This window comes from Hydractinia symbiolongicarpus, chromosome 12, assembly GCF_029227915.1.
Source record: "Hydractinia symbiolongicarpus strain clone_291-10 chromosome 12, HSymV2.1, whole genome shotgun sequence".
Classification (NCBI taxonomy): domain Eukaryota; kingdom Metazoa; phylum Cnidaria; class Hydrozoa; order Anthoathecata; family Hydractiniidae; genus Hydractinia; species Hydractinia symbiolongicarpus.
Genome location: NC_079886.1, coordinates 20116935 through 20133606, shown reverse-complemented (window position 1 = coordinate 20133606; position 16672 = coordinate 20116935). Strand labels below are relative to the sequence as shown.

General features: G+C 32.0%; 1 protein-coding gene across 1 annotated transcript; it reads right to left on the bottom strand.

Annotated features, from left to right (window-relative positions):
* LOC130621875 (aspartate--tRNA ligase, cytoplasmic-like) lies at positions 1–16362 on the bottom strand. Its single transcript, XM_057437234.1, has 20 exons — positions 16050–16362; positions 11625–11709; positions 11035–11064; positions 10009–10066; positions 9531–9623; positions 8853–8955; positions 8418–8520; positions 7723–7797; positions 7351–7407; positions 6233–6344; positions 5796–5843; positions 5589–5675; positions 5337–5428; positions 3952–4007; positions 3639–3707; positions 2889–2966; positions 2450–2573; positions 1337–1448; positions 1104–1175; positions 1–177 (listed from the first exon to the last, which is right to left on the bottom strand). The coding sequence occupies exons 1-20, from the start codon at positions 16220–16222 to the stop codon at positions 86–88; spliced, it is 1719 nt and encodes a 572-aa protein (XP_057293217.1). The 5' UTR covers positions 16223–16362; the 3' UTR covers positions 1–85.
* Between the last annotated feature and the right edge of the window lie 310 nt (positions 16363–16672).

Sequence of the window (16672 nt, the reverse complement as noted above, 5' to 3'; positions counted from 1 at the left end):
TGACTAATTCGACACATTTATTTATCTATTTATGCAGTAATACATGTCAAGTAATACTTCCTATTTGCCATTAGGTGCTTGTTTTTTATGGTGTAAGTCTTTTTGGATCACGAGGAAACATGGAAGTCTTGCGAATGTTACCAAGCGCCAAATATAACATCAAAACTCGTTCCAGTCCTAAATAAACAAAAAATTCGTGACTGACTGTTGGAACGACGTACTTCTTGAATCAAATGAGTGCACAGGGGTTGAAGGCATTATTGTAACCGCACACAGGGGACTAAATTAGTGTATTTCGGTGAACGTCACGGTGTCTACCAAATTTATTGGATCAAATTCAGAATTATTCAAGGTAATTTGCTTAATTTTTATTTGATTTTCTAGGGTCTTAAATGAAGATTTTTCTCTTAAAAAATCTTTAATGAAAAACATAATGTTACGAAACCTATGACGAACAAAATTGGTGTTTTGTACACGTCAAAAGTACAAATAGTCCATTCCAATAGTTTTAAGGTTTTTCGAAAAAACTTAATCTAGATTGATAGGTTCTAGAGGCCACTTGTTCTCAAATTCATGACTTTTCAAGGCTTTCGTGGTCTGCAATACACAAGGTAAAGATAAGACACCCAGCCTAATGGGATAAAGAGTTCGCCATGTTATAGTTCTCATGTTCAAAATTAATGTCGACACCATTCTAGGTAATGTAAACTTCTTCAGCTGGATCGCGCCTACAGTTGAAAATGTTTTTTAGGTACTTCTACAATGGTCCAAAAGAAGACCTCGTTCGAGTTAAAAACATTTATAACAAGGTATTTCGATTAAAACTATACAGAACCAGGGTGAAACATATCATAAAGAAAGGTTGTTCTTGATTGAATTTGGCGGATTTTCAACATCTTCGCAAAAATTATATAATGAGCACCATTCGTGAAATCTTTGCTAAAATTCTATAAAAGATTACACTAACCGCAAAATTAGTGAAATTAGAATTATTTAACCATTATGTTCTTTTTTCATGACATGTGTATTTTCAAAATATCGTCGAATAAATACATATACATACAGTCGCAAAAGTTATCAAGGTAAAAAAATGTACGACTTACCAATACCTCCACCACCGTGGGGTGGACAGCCATATCTGAACGAATCAATGTATGATTTGATATCTTCAATGTCTGAAAAAGAAAACAATGTCAGCGATAATATCAAGAAATCCAGTTAAGACCAGAATGGTAAATCAACTGGAAGTGTTGAAATTGAAAAAATACATAATAAAAAATGCGTAAATCAAAAACCAAACAATTATCAAAGGCATAACAACACAATATGAACATACTTATTCCGTGATACTTTGCCCGTTCTGTTATAAAATCAGGATCGTGAATTCGCTGAGCACCGGACAAAATTTCTTCACCTCGCATGAACATATCATAGGAATTGCTTGCTTTCTAAAACAAAAGGAAGTGTGATTATCCGCTTCAATATAACTGAACCTATATCACAATGTATTATGTTTGTAGAGTGATCTGAAAGAGTGTAGAGTGATCTGAAAGAGTGTAGAGTGATCTGAAAGGATTCATTCAATGACAAAACAATAATTGAAGTGTATTAGCACGCATAATCAATTCATTACAAGGTTGCAGTTTTGTGATCTTAAAAGCAGACTACTGAGTAAAACTTGCGTTACCGGAAAACTACTTTAATGTGAGAAATTTTTGAGAATTGGCATATCTTACTTCCGAAATTACATTACCACGAAAAATATTTTTTGTATTCATAAAATATATATTTTTACGTTTTCTTTATTGTCACTTGTGAAATTAATTCTGCTGAAGAGAAGTAACGAAAAATTAAACGTGAAGATTTTAGTAATTCTAATGAAGAATTTTTTAGTAATTTGGATGGAGAAGTTCTTAGTAATTCAGATGAAGAAGTTTTTAGTAATTCTGATGAAATTTTTTAATAGTGTTTAGTAATTCTGATGAAGAAATTTTTAGTAATCTGATGAAGTTTTTAGTAATTAAGGTGAAAAAGATTTTAGTAATTCGGATGAAGAAGTTCTAGTAATTCAAATAAAGAAGTTTTTAGTAATTCAGATGAAAAAGTTCTTACTAATTCAAATAAAGAAGTTTTAGGTAATTCGGATGAAGAAGATTTTAGTAATTTTGATCCCTAATTACAAACGATAATTTTCAGACACATTATGTATATCTGTTTTAGTTAAAAAAATCATGCTTTGGAAAAGGCGTAGTCGCGAAAATATATTTCTGCAAATGTCCTAAATCGATCGATTCCTAAAACTAAATACTCGCGAATTCTATAAAGTTTCGTGTATGGTGCGATTAGAGTAAAATACTGCTTGCGAAAATTTTAACATCACAGTACATCGCAGTTTCCTCACCGGAAATATTGCAACAAAATACTAGATATATACTGATGTACAACCTACCGGATCATTGGGATCAGGCATGGTGTAAAACGGTCTCACAGCCAAAGGATATTTGTCCAATATGTAAAAGTCCGTATCATACTTTGCTTTCACTAATTTTCCCAAAAACTTCTCGTTGGGTGTACTGTGAAGAAAAAATATATCTTATGGTAATATTCACGACCACAGCTTTAACCGTTTTATTAATAACACAACTTTTCTTAACCTTGATTTCAGCCAAATGTTATATTCTTATCTCGCATATCAGTAAGAAGAAAAATAATTCAAGGAAATGATGTATCACAGAATAGACAACAGGTCACATCAATTACTTAGCCTTAGTAAATAAATTAATATTACTGTTTAATAATACTCTTTCTAGTAAGCGATTTTTCAAACTAATAAAATTTATATATAGATTTTATAGTCGTAAATCGCAAAAATACGCAAAATTGGCTACCTTAAATCGTCTTCGTCTCCTATCTCCACACCATTTTCTCGTAACATCTTTACAGCCTCGGGAAATGTGAGCACAAGACTATGAAAACACAAGTAGAAACAAAATTACTTTTGCAGCAGTTTTCATAAGCATACCTACCATAAGCATTTAAGAATACAACGGGTTGGTCTCTAAAAATATATCTGCGAAGTCAGAAACAGGTACTCGGGAGTTACAAACAGGCTTATTCAATAAGTCTACAAGTGTAACCTAGGCGCGCGAATGCTTAAAAAGGGCATCCTTATTGATTGAAAGTGCTACCTTAGGGAAAAAAATTTTTATGGTTAATCGCGAAAAATAAGTTCCGAAAAAATTACACCCAAAATTAAATCAATCACAAAATTAAGTTCCGCAAATTTTTAAAGAAATTATTGAACGGTAAAAACATTTGAAATATTTGACACTGAGTGAAATGATGTTTAAAGATCTGTTATGATAAAACGTTATTCAAAAAAACACTTTCCTGCTATCGTGTTCCTTAATTTTTAGAAATATACGAAATCAAAAAACAAACATTAATCCGCTTTTTTATCGTAAAAGCTACCAATCGCAAAAAACAAAAACAAAACAAAACAAAACAATTTTGCAATTTTAAAAAACTTCTTCCCGCAAAGCCCCCCCTTAAGGCAACCGTGATCAACGCTATCTTTCACTTCAATTAAAAATACTTTCATATCTAATTTAAACACAACCGCTGGTAATTTTTCTTACCTTGGTTCTAAAAACTTGAACGGCTCGCATGGAAATTGTTTACCAACTGTCTCGATTTCATCAGCATATCTTAAATAACAAAGTAGAGAGTACTGTAGTCCTATTAATGGCAGCGTAGAATATAATGATGGAAATCGAAAGAAAGTTAAAGTTCATTTAAGTTGTTATTAATTGAGAAAAAAACGGTACTAAATATGTTTATTGCATGTAATCCATAATACAGCGCAAATATTGTCATACATTCCGTTTTAACAAATTTAACAATAAAAGATGGGCGGTGTTTAGTTGATAAATGTCTTAAAATATTTCTCACCTGTCTCTCAATCCTTTGAAAATGGATACAAACATATCACCTATTGTTTGTATCACCTAAATCAGAATAAAACTCAATAACTAACAATTATGAAAGAAGTAGCTACAAGAAAAAAAAAACACAAGCAAATGGCCGTTAGAACAAAATTTTCAGACAAATACAAAATTATGCGAATTTAACACAAATTACTTGCAAAAAAGATTTTAACGTTTTATCAATTTCAGAAACACAAAAAGTTTAATGTTACTTAATAATACTAATACTTCTAATACTAATACTTGTAAGAGCGTTACCTTCAGCCCAGACGATCATACACGCCCGACTGAGTTGTATGAGAGACAACAAAAGCGTAACTCATTTCGTTTTGCTTATTGTTTACCACGACAATAAGATTAATGTCTCAGGTTGTTGTGCTCAGTGGTTATAGTATTTTAAACTCTTTCGAACGAGTGTTACTACGAGCAGGGGCATTCCAGTTAAGTGTGTTTTATTCTTGAGAAAATTGTTTCTAGTTTTTTGTTTATTTTTTGACGTAATGTCAAAAAATTTAATAAACGCCGGGGCCTTTATTAAATTTTTTGATATTTTTAGGGGGCGTCTATTCGAGGGGAGTGTTTAAAAGAGGGGGCGTTTATTAAATTTTTTACACTTCGTCTCTTTTGCAGTTTTTATGGATACCTATAATATAAACTTTGCAATATATCTAAATTTCCAAGCTTAAACCTAAGATTTAGGAAAAAAGGTGTTTATTTCTTTATTTCCTTATTTTACCGATGTATCAAATATGAGAGATTGTGTTTAGTTGTATTTATGAAATTTCTATACTATAATAGCACCATTAAAATTGCCATTAATTAAAAGAGCAAAACAATAACAGTTATTAACTTTTTCATATATTTTTACTATCGCCTCGAATAAACGCCCCCTTATGAGGGAGGGGCGTCTATTCTATTAGAAGAGGGCGTTTATTTAGAAAATGACTTAAAAAGGGGCGTCTATTCGAGGGGAGCGTTTAATAGAAGGGGGAGAAGTTTATTCGAAGCATTACGGTATTGATTCACTCCATATTATTAGCAAAAATACAACATTTAAGCTTCTAAATATTTTCGCTCTTCATTGCAGAGGCTTTTCCGGTTTAACGGATTTTGCAAAAATGTCGAATAGAGAGCGAATACCAGAGAAGTTTTCAGAGCTCAAAAAAATTTGATTGAACTTTCATTTCACTAATAAACCTAGTGAGTACTACCACAAAAAATAGAATTCAACATTTCTAAATATCTCAATTCTTTATCAGAAAAATTTTTTCTCCAATATTGTACACATTTAACTGGAATTCCCAAGCATACAGTTTAAGTCCGCAGTTCAAAGAAGGTCTAAACCCTAACCTCATGGTAATGCTCTTTGAACGCCATTTCAACATCCAGACCAACAAACTCACACAAATGTCGATGGGTGTTACTGTCTTCAGCTCGAAACACTAAAACAATAAATCGAGTACAAACATAAAAAATATCTACAATAAAATGGAAAAGAAGTACTCGCTGCTAGTTCTAGGCAAAGTTTATATGTTACACAATAAGAGAAATCTCAGTGAGAATAATTCATACTTGGGAGCAAAAATGTTTTAAATGTCTTACCTCCTCCAATAGTGTACACTCGGTCAAAGTCAGCAGCAATACACATTTGCTTGTAAAGCTGTGGAGATTGCGCCAAATATGCACTGCCTGTTTTGAAAAGAAGAGAAAAAAACAGTCATACTGTTGAAGCACTGTTCTTGCCAAGATAGAAAAATAAATGTAAACCAACGGCAAGTAAACAATTAAAACGGGTAATAAAAAAGTTACCTTTGAAGTAAGACACTTTAAACACGTTAGCTCCCCCTTCACTTGCAGCTAAAAATATAACAATGATAATAAATAAAAAGCAAACAGAAAACATTCTGTAGCTCTACCTTGATGAGATTTATCATTTATGGCAAAAACGATAAAAAATTTTTATTATTTGAGGTGTCAACATTAAATATTTTCAATTTCATATCAATCTTCCGGTATTTCGAAGGTTAGAACATGGTAAAAAATTTAACAACGAGAAAATTTAATCTCCGCGAAAATTCATCCCAATAAAGTAGTACAAATCGCTAAACTAGGCAAACCAAATACACGAAAAAGTGTTATACTGATCTTTGCCCTTAACTACCTGCGAACTCACATGTTGCTATAAAAAACAGCACTAAAGCGACCGCAACAATAACGATGACACTAGTTTGCACTCTTTCACTCACCTGATATAATCTTAGGGGTATGAATTTCAGTGAATCCGTTGGCGTCAAGATGTTCTCGAAATAACTTACAAATGCCACCTTGAATTCGATACAATGCTTGATTTGTTACTGTCTAAAAGAAAGTAATCAACAAAAGGTAGATATACATATGCATTTCTTATGTTTAAAAAACACAAAATAATAAGTAGATATACAATAGGTAAACATAGGTTATTGAGATTTATTAACCCAAGGTGATTTATATTCAACGACGCGCAGCGGAGTTGAATATAATATCACCGAGGGTTAATAAATCCAATAACCTATGTTTACCTATTGTATATATGTTTTATTATATACCCAAAAGAGATTGTTATAATTAATATTACTTATTTTGTTTTGTGTTTGTTTTGTTTTCGTTTCATTTTATAGTGTAGATCGAAACATTTTTTTGTGAAATCGACATGTTTTCGAAATGTTGTTGAAATCGACACGGTACAAAGAGACAAAAAGTTCATTTCTTTTTTTTGAATGTTGAAGGATAAAATCAAAACATGCGTTTACGAATGTTTTGTCAAAACTATTGTTACGTCACAAGCATTGAATAATACGGGTGGAATACGATTATTTATTCAATGGCTGTTTTTGCTTACGGGTATATAATAATAGAAATTCTTCATTAAAAACTATTGCTTTTTTCGTTTACCAATAATCTTTAAATAAAGAACGCCAAGTTTCCCTTTTAAATATTCACCATTTTCAATTAAACTATTGTTGAACATGTACTGTAAAGGCAGTGCTTAATTTCACCTAAAAAGTACTTCGGGATACCATCTACTATACATAAGTTTAAGGCTTTAGCTTTTTTTTGCCTTGTGGGTGTTTTAAAGTTTTTTTTCTACAGTTTCTGCGCAAACACACTTATTCGTAGCTAGACAGAAATGTTGTTGGAAATATTCAAACTTTAAGTCTGATGTCTCAGTTTTTAAGGTTAAGGTCTGGCTATTTAAAACCAAAGTACACCCGACTGTGGCATAAAGCTAGATTGCACAAACGAACAGAGCCAACACCATAAATCAGATGGAGTTATCATATACTGTAATAAAAGTAAAAAAAAATGTAAAAACATTTTAACTCACCCTTAAATCAATAATACGATTATCCAACTTTGTATCTTGATTGACGTGTGCCAAAGACTGAATGGAAAGGAAGAGTATATAAGATTTTTATACATGATGCAAGTGCTAGGAATTATAAGAAAACTCCATTTATATGGGTCTTATTTTTAGTGCCGCATATTTCTGTACATTCATCTAAATTAAGTTTTCACATGGGATATGCGTTTTAAAGTGCATTGATAAACCTTAAAGATCATCAGATAAAAACACAAATAATTTCCATATTAAAAAACGGTTGGTAACTAATAATTTTCCTACATTGTGTTTTTACAAACATTAATAAGGGCGTGAAAATTAAGAGACAATTGTGTGCGTAACAACCAAGCGGCTTACTTCATCTGTTTCTGGACGGCTGGCATCTTCAATTTGTAAAGGGAGACGAGGATCTGATTTGCTCACCACAAATACCTATGTTAAGGAAGTATATCATAGCAGCACAATGGTTTATCATAGTACTGCGCATAATGAGTGGAAATAAACTAAATAATCTGTTAACAAAAATGCAAAATGTCATTACATGAAGTATTGTGTATTCTAAAGCATATAGAATAAATTTGTCTGCTTGATAAATCAGCCAAATAATAAAAAAAGCCTTAGCAGGCAATACACAATTTGTTTTGTCGAATTCAATTTGTCAAATTCATAATTTACATTCAAAAGTAATGAAGTGATACAAAATCCATTTCGTCAAACTTAATTTAATGAATTCAACAACTTTGATTGCGTATTATCCACTTTTTATCCAACTAGTTGAATTCCAATATTATTTGCAAATGTTTGATTGGTTACAATATTTGAATAGATAATTTAAAAAACGTGATTAGCGATGGTTCTTTCATACAAATCTGAAAGGCTAAACATGTCCAAATTTTTAAAAACTCAAATTTAACAAATTGGATTTGACAAAATGGACCGTGTATCAACAACTTTATAAAGATCTAGACAATATCACGTTAAAAATGCCATGAAATAGAAGCGTAACCAAAATTTAGGTAGTGAATAAAACATAACAATTAAAACAATGTTACCTTTTCTATTTGAATTTCAACATCTTGTTGACTGGCACTTGTAATCTTCTGATCAACTGCCACAATAGTTCCTTCGACATCAACAATTGATTCTTTCGCAATGCTGAAAGAAATAATTAGAAGGTACTTTTTAATTTGTTTTGTAAACAGCTCTCTGATTTATCAATAACATTCACAGAGAGAATATTATTTTGGAATATATAATTACTAAATGTAGTTTACCTGCATTTTTACATCATAACAACAATATCAGACAAAAGATTTTGGAAAAAAAAAACAAACATTTTGACAGTCTTGTCCGATAAAAATAGCTAAAAAAATAGTGCCACATTATCACATATTTGACATGGTATCGCAATTTCATGTTGAATGTGTAAAAAGGGAAGAATTCTGCATGAATTCTAAGAAAATGCTAAAATGTGCCATCAAACTCACTTGGAAGTATATTTCACCATCTGTTTACTTATATTTTCGCTGACAGCAACCAAAGCTTGAATGCTGTATTGTCTCTGGCGCAACATTATAAAGCATTGTTTACCTAAAAGCAAAAAAATGGTGACACAGTATTACTACCACAAGGATAAATTTACAATTCCAACTTCACACACTTTCTGTATTTTTGAACATTTTAAAACAGATACTGGTACATAGTCTTGTAAAAAGCCAACACGTCATTTATTTTATAGATAAAATGCTGGTGTTATAGATGCGGAAAGCTTCTTTAACCGTCAATCAGTACAGGGCTTATGCCATTACTATAATTTTTGTGATATTTCAAGCCTCCGAAGCATACAGAAGCAAGAAAAATATCTAGGTAGGCAATGTCAAATATACCTAAAAATTGCACTGCTGAACATTAAAACCAATGACAAGTCAATTATTTAAGAAACTGAAAACACGCCATCTTATATGAGACAATGTTAGATATTTTGAAATAATAAGGTTTCCCTTTTTTACTGGAAAATGATGTTCAATCCAAGTTTGTAAAAATTGGGTTGTAGAGCACATGGCTAAAAAGACAGGCTGCCTGTAAATACTTCTTTCTCTCACTTTGTACCTAGATTCATTTTACTAGACAGTCTATTTACCCCTAATACATAAAAGGTAACATACCTGTTCCCCGACTGGTGTGCAATCTAGCTCGAACTAATACTCGTTCTCCCTTCTTTGATAAATCGAGTTTACAAACGTCGGTCCACACTTTCTCTAACAAAATCAATTTATGTTTAATTTTTATCACCTTACAATCAGACTCTTCATTTCATGCAAACGTTACTACCAAATTTCCTTTGTCTCTTATTTTTTAATCTCTAGCAAATTTTGTCCAAATTTATATTTCACTATTATTTAATAAGGTATTTTTTAAACAATACAATGACTGCTTACATTTTGGGTTTTCGTACTCCTAACATACGCAACTAATTTATGTTAATTATTACTAAAAAAGAAATGTATATATTGTGTGTTCAGATATGCATTATTTTATCCAGTGATACAGTAAATTACCAAAATTTGAGCTAATTTTATTTATAACCTTCTGTTCTTATTTTAACTTGTAAAAAAAAGGAATGCACTGTGCTTCACAACTTACTTGTTTTTTCTTTAGATTGTACCATCTCCATATCACCATACCTTCCTTTACTAACATCCTATGGGTTCAATATAAATAGAAATACTCATAGGTCGGCACAGTTATAGTATCACATAAGAAAGTTGATTATCTGATTGATTTTTTACACAAAACAGCACATATCTGCTATTTTCCATCATTTTCCATTCCATCATTAAGAAAATAGTTTACTGCTTGTCAATCTGTCCATGTTATTTTTTCATTAAGGGTATACATTTAACTTTTTGTTATTTAAAATATCTTTTTTTAAAGGTCACATCTACCACCTATTAAAAAAGGAAAACAATGTGAAACGGTAGCCTATGATTTTTTAGTTTATAAAGTGCTGACACATTTGTATTTTTTAAGAAGAATCAAGTGTACTGGGCTTTACAAGATTATCACACAAAACAGATAATCAACTTCCTTGACCTAAGAAACAAAATGGTAGGAACAAATTTAGGCCTTTTGGTAAGCATTTTACCTGATTATATCATCAACTGTTTTCATCTTAAATATATTAACTGTTGGTTAACAACAAATTTCAATGCTATATGTTTTGAGTTTTATCTTCCAGTTTTTATATATTTTGATTGATATGATGGAAGTTGATCAAAAGATTTATATATGTAACAGGTAAATACTTCAAGTCGGTCCAAAAGCCAATTCCTTCCTGACTTGATTTTTTCCCCTGATTTTTAACTGTATTAGCTATATACCACAATGTCACCTTTCACTTAAAGTTCATATTTTTTTAATATTACTGAAATAAGTGATCACAAGAAGTTCAATAATGGCTTAAGAATTGTGTGAACTTAGAAATTATGAAAGGCAAAAATATTTCAAATTCAACCCAATATTAACCACAAATATTTTATAGTACCTCACATTAAACATTGGGTGTTCCTCTCAAAACTATTTGAATATGCTCAGTTCGGACAAGGCTGAACTGATAAGTAAGCAGCTAAAAAGAAAAAAACTAAACCAATAGTGGACATAAAGACAAACCTCAGTAGACTGTTTGGCAGCTTCTTCTTCCTAAATATAAATAGAGTAGAATCATTAATACTGGGAAACATCAAGGCAGAAGACATACATGTGAAATGGTTAAACATTTACACAATACGAAAAAGAAGTACTCCTATTAAAAAAATTAACAGATATAATTTTTATGTGGTGCTGTGAAATACAAGTTTCAAGCTCAAAAGTACAGACTGAGCTTGCAAAGTCTATATGTCATTGACTGAGAATTTTATTATTTAATGAAAACAAGTCAGTATTTGTTTTTTACTTAATTGTATCTGCTGTGGAAATAAATTTCTTTATATAAAAAAAAGAACCACAGCAAAAAAGCATATAAAAATATAAGAAGTAAACTATTTAATCTATCATCCTTTTTTCAAAATAATTGTTACTTTTTTATTACGCAGGCGATAATTACTAGTGTAGAACCGATCTAAAATTTTGTAAAATTTAAATCTTTAACGCTTATCAGCCTTCAGCAAATAATAAGGTTCAAATAAAAAATTGTTTGGTTTATAGAAAAATGCATAATGCACACAAAACATTAGGACAAAGGTTGAACCAAAGAGACATACTAATTGAGACTTCTTTTCTGCTTTTTTCTCTGCTTTCAGTCTTTCTTTTTCCAACTTCTTTAATGCATTCTTAGACAAAGGCTTTCTAAAATTGGAATTAAATGTTGAGAAAAAACAGAAATACAAAAATCTGATTTTGTGGTAACAGTGTCTTATTTTTGATAAAATATGAATATTTCCAGATGGGAACACGGTCTGGTGGTAATGACCTGCATGCCAAAACTTCCCAATGTGTAATTGAAAACTTTAAAACATTTATTTACTACTGATAATGCAATAAAATCTGTTTCTTACTTATTTAAACAAACGAAACAGGAAACCACAAATTATATACAAAATGTTTTTTGTCATCTATTTATGCAATCGTCATGTGCTTCTTATCACTGTTTTTGTATAGCTTGAGTGACCACCTGTTCCTTAAGAGTATGGAAGATATAAAATATGGTATTACCAAAATTTACGTCTTAAATAGTTTTTACAGCAATTAATAATTACAGCCGCTATGACTTTTGGTATCCAAACTAGAAACGAGAAAATAAAAACTAGAAAGATGCGATTTATTGCACTATAAATACAATTGAAAATATAGTTTGAAACAAAAGAAAAGTTAGCATAAGGTTTCGGTGATATAGAGAAAGAGAGACTATGGAAATTTTTTGCAGAATTCTAAAGCATAAAAGTAGTACTGTACAAGCAATTGAAACAGGAATGAAATTAAAGGGATCCCCAGGTACTTTTACAAATTGGACTTATCTGAAAGATTCACATGAGAAATGCTACACTTTTTTTTAAAACTTCATATAACTCCAGATATAGCTTTTAAATATTTATTTTTCTTGTCGCTCTACCACCATCTTGGTTATCTTCGACCTTCTTCTTCGTTAAAAAATTTCATTCTAGTTCCAATCTTTTTAGTGGCACGTGACGCTGTTACGTAATATTTCAGTAGCGCTTTAATTATTACTTTTTTATCTTATCACCTTTTTCTTTTCACATTCTTTATCTTATCACCCTTTTCTTGTCACATTCTTTTCTGTTAAAGCATGTGATCTAATGTAATGGTTTTTAAAGACATACAGCAATGATTTTGCCTTGTATGATTTTGATGTTTTCTAAACAATATAGGATCTACAGTGACGTTTTCGTTTTCTACTATTCCGTTTTAATGGCTTTTAAATCATTCACAACGTTTTGATGTTCTTTAAATATGCTAGGGTAATAGACTTGCTTTCTTTGATTCGGTTTTTTGATATAGTTTCTGAACAATTCAGTAAGAATATTAGCATCACGCAATTATCAGACAAAAAGCAAAATTTACCTATGCTCGCCCTAATGCGTTTTCACTCTGACGGCTGCTTCGTTATTTATTGTGAGATCTTTATAAAAAACTAATTTAAACTGATTATAAGGTCAGGCCTTGTCATGAGTTATTGTTGCAGGTGTGACAAATAACACGCCCACAAAGCCCTAAAGTTTTCCCCCTATTTTTTTTAAAGCCTCTGAACTTCACTTTTCCTTCCATCTTTTCTTGCTTCTTCATTAAATGGCTTGTATAATGATTCATAAAAAATTAACAAATTTTTCCTATTATATAGTAAAAGTACTTTCATTACTTTCTGCAAGCCGCACCTATTTTAAGAGGTGGGGAAAGTTCACAGAGTGGGTTCTAAGAGCAGTGCATTTCAAACACTGCAGCACTATCACATAAATGAAAACATTATCAAGCATAACTCTGGTAATAGTAACCCATTCTTCTTTTAGTTGTTGCTGCTAATACTAATAAACCCATTTCTCTCTGCTTATGGTTTTAAAAATTAAATGTTAATGATATATATCTATTTCAGAAAGAAATACTGTTAAATAAGCAAGAATAATTTTTCTTTCATTTTCAGCTTTTAATGTTTAATAAATTGGTTTTTCTTCTTTTCATTTATGCAGAAATACCATTAAGCATGACGACCTGTCAAGGTGAAAATTAAAACTAAATTCATGCGCAAGGACTTCGCAATCAACATAGACTTTTTGTAACATTAAATAAGTAAGCATAACAGAGGAAAGTATTTTGACAAGCAATATGACAGAGATCATTCCCAAAAGAAGGCACAAATGGTTTGGTCAAGTCTGCAGACTGTCTCCTAACAGTATGATGAAAAAGGTTTTCAAAGAGGATTTTGTAGGTACACAAAAACAAGGAAGAATAGTGAACCAATAGATTGACCTGGTAAGGAAGACACTTTACTTTCCCCTGGTACCCCAGAAAAATACACAAAAGATTGCAAAAATTGGCACAGACTTGTCGACACAAAGGGGTTGAAACCCCTATTTTGGGTTTGTTACTAAGTATATAAGTAAAAGTACGTGTTATGACCAAGGATACAGGGACACGTTTTCCGTGACAAAAAAAATAAAAAAACCCATAAAATTATCAGTTCGATCCCAGATCAGCTTTCATAAATGTGTTGCTACAATAAATAATTGACGTACAACTATAACAAAAGCGGCTTATCCCGCAAGTCATGTTTGTCAAGCTTAATTTTTTAGCTGATTATTTAAATATATGTCAACCAAGGCAAATGTAAAGTTTCAGCCAATCTAACCGTAAAACTAAACAGAAAAGGATCTGCGATTAAGAAGCCAAAGTGCTGACAAGAGCGAAAACATTCATTGCCTTAGCTTAGAGGATCTGATGCCTGGATCACGGGATTCCTACTTTGTGCCTAGTCTAACTTTTACATGCAGTTATCAAATTAACAAAAATGATCCTGAAATTTTAAGAGCGAAGATAATAAATTCATAAAAAAACTGAATAGGACAATGTCTGATTTGGTTTGGTTTAAGTTGTGGAAAATTTTATTGTTTCATGTGGCATTTTATGGTCACTCATCAAAACTAAGTTTGGATCCATCAAAAAACTAAAAAGACACCATCATTTGTTCATCGTTATGTTCACATCTTCTGAATGACAGTCTGTCATAAATGGATTATCAATGTTTTTTTAATTAATTGAAAATTAACAGAACAAAAGTCAGCCATTAATTGGCTTATTCTGCTTTAGGCGAAAATCAGAAAAATGTTATGATTTTTGCAGGGTCTTCAGGACGCGCCTGAAGACCCTGCAAAAATCAGTCAATCGGTTGGTCGGGCATATTTTTCCCCAGGAATTTTCAAATCAGAGCAAGTAAATTCGTTCCGAGGGCAAAGAAACAGTATAGCGTCACTCAACATCGTTTGTAGACCCTTTTTCGTTCGCTGTGCTGTTAACACCCTAAAGGAACTTATTTTTACGGAAAATTAGTTCTCGCAATTTTTGTTTTTTGTTGTTAAAAAATATCTTGTGAAATATGAATTTCGTGACCTTATATATATTGCGTTTATATCAGAAAAATTTTTTCCTGATTTTTCCGACTTACAGACTTGGTTTTTATTACCAAAAGGGAGTCAGGCGGAGGACGCGAACATAACATATTTTTGATGGTGGCCTTATTCTGACCCAAGTTAGAACACGGCCCGTCTTAAGACGGGATGGACCATCTTTAGACACAATGACCCAACTTAAGACGGATTTGCATACATTTGTTCAAAGTTGGTCTTGGCCCGTCAATAGATGGGCCATCCCAACTGTGAACGAACTGACTCGTCTTTTGACGGGCCGTCCTGTCTATATGCGCTATAAAATATTGGACCTCTTATTCTACATTGATGACTTCATTTGTAGTGAATACTAGGTCCTTGAATGATGTGGATCACTATGGGTGCGGTGACTATTAGGGGATTGTGATTGAAAATATTGGACCTCTTATTTTACATTGTATGACATGGCAGTACTTGTCGTTGACTTGCCAGGGTTTGCCGTGGGCGTGTGCGCAACTGCGCTAGAACATACATTTCCCTATCTCTATTTCATGCTAAGTATAATTTTCTTTTTATGAAACGAGAAAGAAAAGATTTTACGTACCAAGAATAGATATAGAAAATCGCAGATATAGAAAAAATAAAAAAATAATAATAAAGTACGTGAGTACGTGAGTGTCACATACAAATAGAAAAAATATTAAGGTATGGTCACGTATTAATAGCCACTGCGTTTACAATGTCTCAATTTTAATTCTGTGCAGTAGTGGCAAATGTAACGTAAGCTGCGTTGCGCAATATAATGTGATCACGAACAAACGTTGGTTACAAATACCAACTATTTTCCACATTAGCATTGGAAAATGTTTCATTGCAGCTAAATATTATGGTCACACTCAAAATTGAAAACTTTAAATAAATATCATCACGACAAGGTCCGCAAGAACAGCCCACAGCACAGTGTTGCCAAAAGTGAGATTATAAATTAGTTGTTTACGTAATATAGAAATTCTATGCTATATGTTAGCTAGGTAATCACATTACCTTACTGAATATAAAATAATTTTAACTCACCCTTCTTCATTTGTTGCGTCAGCCATTTTGTTCGATAAAATCAAAGGTATTTGGTGATATTTTGCTGGTGAAAGAAATTGAGCTTGACCTTTTGCTAAAGATCTTGTTAATGAGTAATACGCAAGACGTCTAAAACTTTTGCAAAGTGATCCTACTAATAATCCCTTCAGCATTAAATCAAGCAAATGAATGGGCTAGATCAACACCACCCGGCCCATGCAGCTTTACTTTCGATTTCCACCGGCCTCGTTGGTTAAACACAGGTGTGTAATAAATCAAAAATTTATTTTGTCTTCTCGTCTAACTGCGAAAGTAATGGCCTGTTTATATCTGTTTATCCGTTTTAAAATGTGGCAAATTCGTTTACGTAAGAATACGATTGTAAAATACGTACGTCGGTCCTTGCAGTAATTTTTCCCACCTTTGGGCAAAAAAACTGCTTCGGTTAAAAAATTGCTCTCTGGACCTCTTTTCAGTAAACTCCTAAAAGTTTTTGACGGCCATGTTACATTGTTTGTTCTTATTTTTGTTTTTACCCCGCGCTAGTGTGGTGTGGAGTTATTACTGACGGCTCTGACGTGGATTATGTCGTCGTTGAGGCGTGCTAGAGAATTTAACTAGCA

What these genes read in the sequence shown, in the direction of transcription:
- LOC130621875 (XM_057437234.1), bottom strand. Translation starts at nt 16,222, where the DNA reads ATGCTGAAGGGATTATTAGTAGGATCACTTTGCAAAAGTTTTAGACGT. An exon ending in TCAAAGAGCATTACCATGAG is followed by an intron (nt 4,008 to 5,336) that starts GTTAGGGTTTAG and finishes ATTCTGATTTAG; the next exon opens with GTGATACAAACAATAGGTGA. An exon ending in CCACGGTGGTGGAGGTATTG is followed by an intron (nt 178 to 1,103) that starts GTAAGTCGTACA and finishes TTGTTTATTTAG; the next exon opens with GACTGGAACGAGTTTTGATG.